At 40.6% G+C, this 3,045-nt stretch overlaps 1 protein-coding gene across 1 annotated transcript in view; it reads right to left on the reverse strand.

Annotated features, from left to right (window-relative positions):
- The window catches only part of slc27a4 (solute carrier family 27 member 4), a gene marked incomplete at its 5' end in the record, with an annotated part of 14,270 nt that overhangs the window by 7,594 nt on the left and 3,631 nt on the right, over positions 1 to 3,045 (reverse strand). Inside the window, 3 exon segments of the mRNA XM_035668517.1 lie at positions 102 to 260; positions 1,757 to 1,940; positions 2,125 to 2,335. Coding sequence (XP_035524410.1) covers positions 102 to 260; positions 1,757 to 1,940; positions 2,125 to 2,335 — 554 coding nt within the window.

The raw sequence follows: 3,045 nt of genomic DNA on the forward strand, positions 1-3,045 counted from the left end.
CCGATATATCGTGCATCCCTACTTAGAACTATTATAATTGTTGGGAAACTCTGGGAATCTGGATAGGTTATGAGAGGTATAATGGGGCATGGCATTCTCACCTGTGAAGCAGCGTTGTGGCCGGCTTGGCAGATGAGATGGGGCAGCGTCCAGCAGGGGCTCTAGGCATTCGGTTCCCTGTGGGACTCGTTTGGCATCCCAGTCTCCACAGCAAAACATCTGCACTGCCTTTCCCATTGAATTGTGGATCTCACACATCGCTATGAGATTAAGAGAAACACAGTAAATTACTGACATTTATTCTACTATACAAAATTGTAAGAAGACTTTATATGGTAAGATAGCTAAGAACCGCAAACTGGAACTATTATAGACAAAGACAAAAAGAAAAGTGGTACAATAGTAAACAGGGAAGAAAGGTGGTACGAGGCAGGGTAATAGGGGACAGAGTAGGTTTAAATAACTTTGGGTATCAGGTTGAAGGTGGGGAAGTAACAGAGAAAAGTGCAATATCTTGGAAGAGAGGAAGTACAGTGTGACAAAACTGCCACAAAGTATGAATATGTGACTGTGTGTGAAGCACACAGAAGGGAGGAAACAACAAATTGAAAAAGCTTTTATATTTCCCCCCTAAAAAGACGTCCTCTTAATTTAAAAGCCTTATGTCATGCTGGCTCAGTACTAATGGCTACTGGCTCGACTTTGGCCTGCTCAGTAGCAACGAGGCTGCGTTTCCAATTACTTAAAGGCATAAAGCACATGACAAGTCCAGGATCCAATACAAAGACTGTTCCATCAATCCCAGGATGAACAGCTCAAAACTCATTCACTCTTTATAGCTGTTGAGATCAGGGCTTTTCAGATTGGGCAGGGACCCAGAGGAGGGCAGGGAGAAGATTGAAATAGATCCCTAATTTATTTTTCACCATTCTACTGACCTGCTGCAATTTTATATTATTGGTGCCTCCCAAGTCTAAGCAATATAAGGTATGTTCAATAATGCACTGCAGGTCAATAGATTAGACATTATAACAGGTAATTAGTTCTATTTGGACCTTCAAAAACACATGTGATCATGCAATAGTTGATTTAAATCTTCAATCTTATTGCCAAGAAAAATCACAAATGAATGCACACTGAACATCTGCTTGGCAACTAATTTGTTTATCCCATGTAATACTGGTCTTGACCTTAAATTGGTTATAGAGATATTTAATAATTATATATGCTGTAATTATTATCCATGAAGACAAGAGATTTACTTGATGTAACTCAACAGTGCTGGCTTTATATCAGCAATGTTGTTGTTTTAGTTTTTCCATATGCTCGTATCTGTTATCTGTATCTTGTAGTTCATCGTTCATTTGCTGATTCTCTGACCAATTCAGACCTGCAGACTGATCACAGAAACACTTCTCCACTTTCCTCGTCATCACTTCTTCCCTTCTTTCCGTCCATCAGCCATTTAAAGCTCCACTGATATTGAAGAGACACCTCCTTCAAATCCCATCAAAATTTTATGACCTCTGTTGCTTTTTCTCCGCACCACTTACCTCTCTCAGCACAGCAGAAGCATAACAACACTCATCAGCATAAGTCAACGCTGTACAGACGGCAAAGCCCACTGAGCCAATGTTCTGATTTCTGATTATAAACATGACTTTCTCACTACTATAACAAACAAAATCTGCCACATATCGTTCAGATGCTTCTCTAATCTCTACCCACTGCCCTCTTCCATCCTCCCTGCTCTTACCGTCATTCAGCTCCGAGCCAAACACCACAGCCTTGGCATTGGAGATGTTGACACAGTGGACCAAGGCCTCTAGTCTCAAATTGAAGTTGATTAGAGCAGCCTCTACTCCAATCTTAGCCATGCCCAGCCAGAGGCCCACATACTGGGACCTGTTCTCCATGAAAAGGGCCACCACATCACCGTCCTGAAGAGAGAAACAACAAAGGGGGCTGTCAAACTTATTGCCATTAACTGATTCACTGAAGTTTATTTTTATTTAACAAGTTTCTGTAGAGGGGTCATAGCATGCCTCCTCCTGGATGGAAACAACATCTGAGAGAGTAGAGAGTTTTCTCCTAATTCTGAAATATTTTGTTTTGTATTCCTACCTTGAAACCCCGTTCCAGCAGGAGGTTAGCCACTCTGTTGGAGTACTCATCCAGCTGTCGGAAGGTCCACCTCTCCCCAGTCCCCTCAAAGATCAGTGCCGTTTTGTCCCCGTGTCGGCGCACTGTTTCAGCAAAGATCTTGGGAATAGTGTTCTTTTCTCTGAGGTGGCGTCTGACATTCATCTTCACCTGCAGTAACACACCTGCCGCACTGATGGAACAAAAAAAAATATTATTAAAACACAGGGCTTGAAATTTACTTAAGTTATTCTACTTTCAACTGTTCCACACTTAAAAACCATTGTCCCAACTTGAAGTTAATTTTTTCATTCAACAAAATAAGTATAGTTTAATAACTGTTAGAGTAACTTGCATCACTTCATTGACTCACTGTGGTCTGGCATGGAAGTTCTGCTAGTTGTTCCCTGTACTTACATCGAAATAAAACATTGATATCACTGTGGGTTTTTGGTCACAATTAGTTGTTATTCGTTTGGTCATTGGTTGAGCCACTAATTGTTTGATCAATAAATGCATTACTGCAAAATTACTGCAACAAATAGAAAGTGGTTTTTGACTAGTATATTGTAATGAACATTTACATACACACACTTTGAACATTATTATTTAGCCAATTATTAAACAAACTCAATACAGGGACATTGCAGATTTAAAACATTTTTTTTTTCTGAAACCAACTATTTTCATATTTACAAGCTCAAACAAACTGTTTACATATAGGATAAAGGAACACCCGAATCCAAAGATCCAGAAAGAAAGAGTGGGAAAGAAGGTCAAATGTGTTACATGCACCACACCCACTGAGTACCTGCGCATGGCGCAAGAGGAGAGGCAGCGACCCCGGCGCTGTTGGCATAACAGCCATGGATTACGATTACTCTGAGCAGCATCAATTAGGAT

Source organism: Morone saxatilis, unplaced genomic scaffold (genome assembly GCF_004916995.1).
Source record: "Morone saxatilis isolate NCDOM2014 unplaced genomic scaffold, NCSU_SB_2.0 Contig21, whole genome shotgun sequence".
In the NCBI taxonomy this organism is placed as follows: Eukaryota; Metazoa; Chordata; class Actinopteri; family Moronidae; genus Morone; species Morone saxatilis.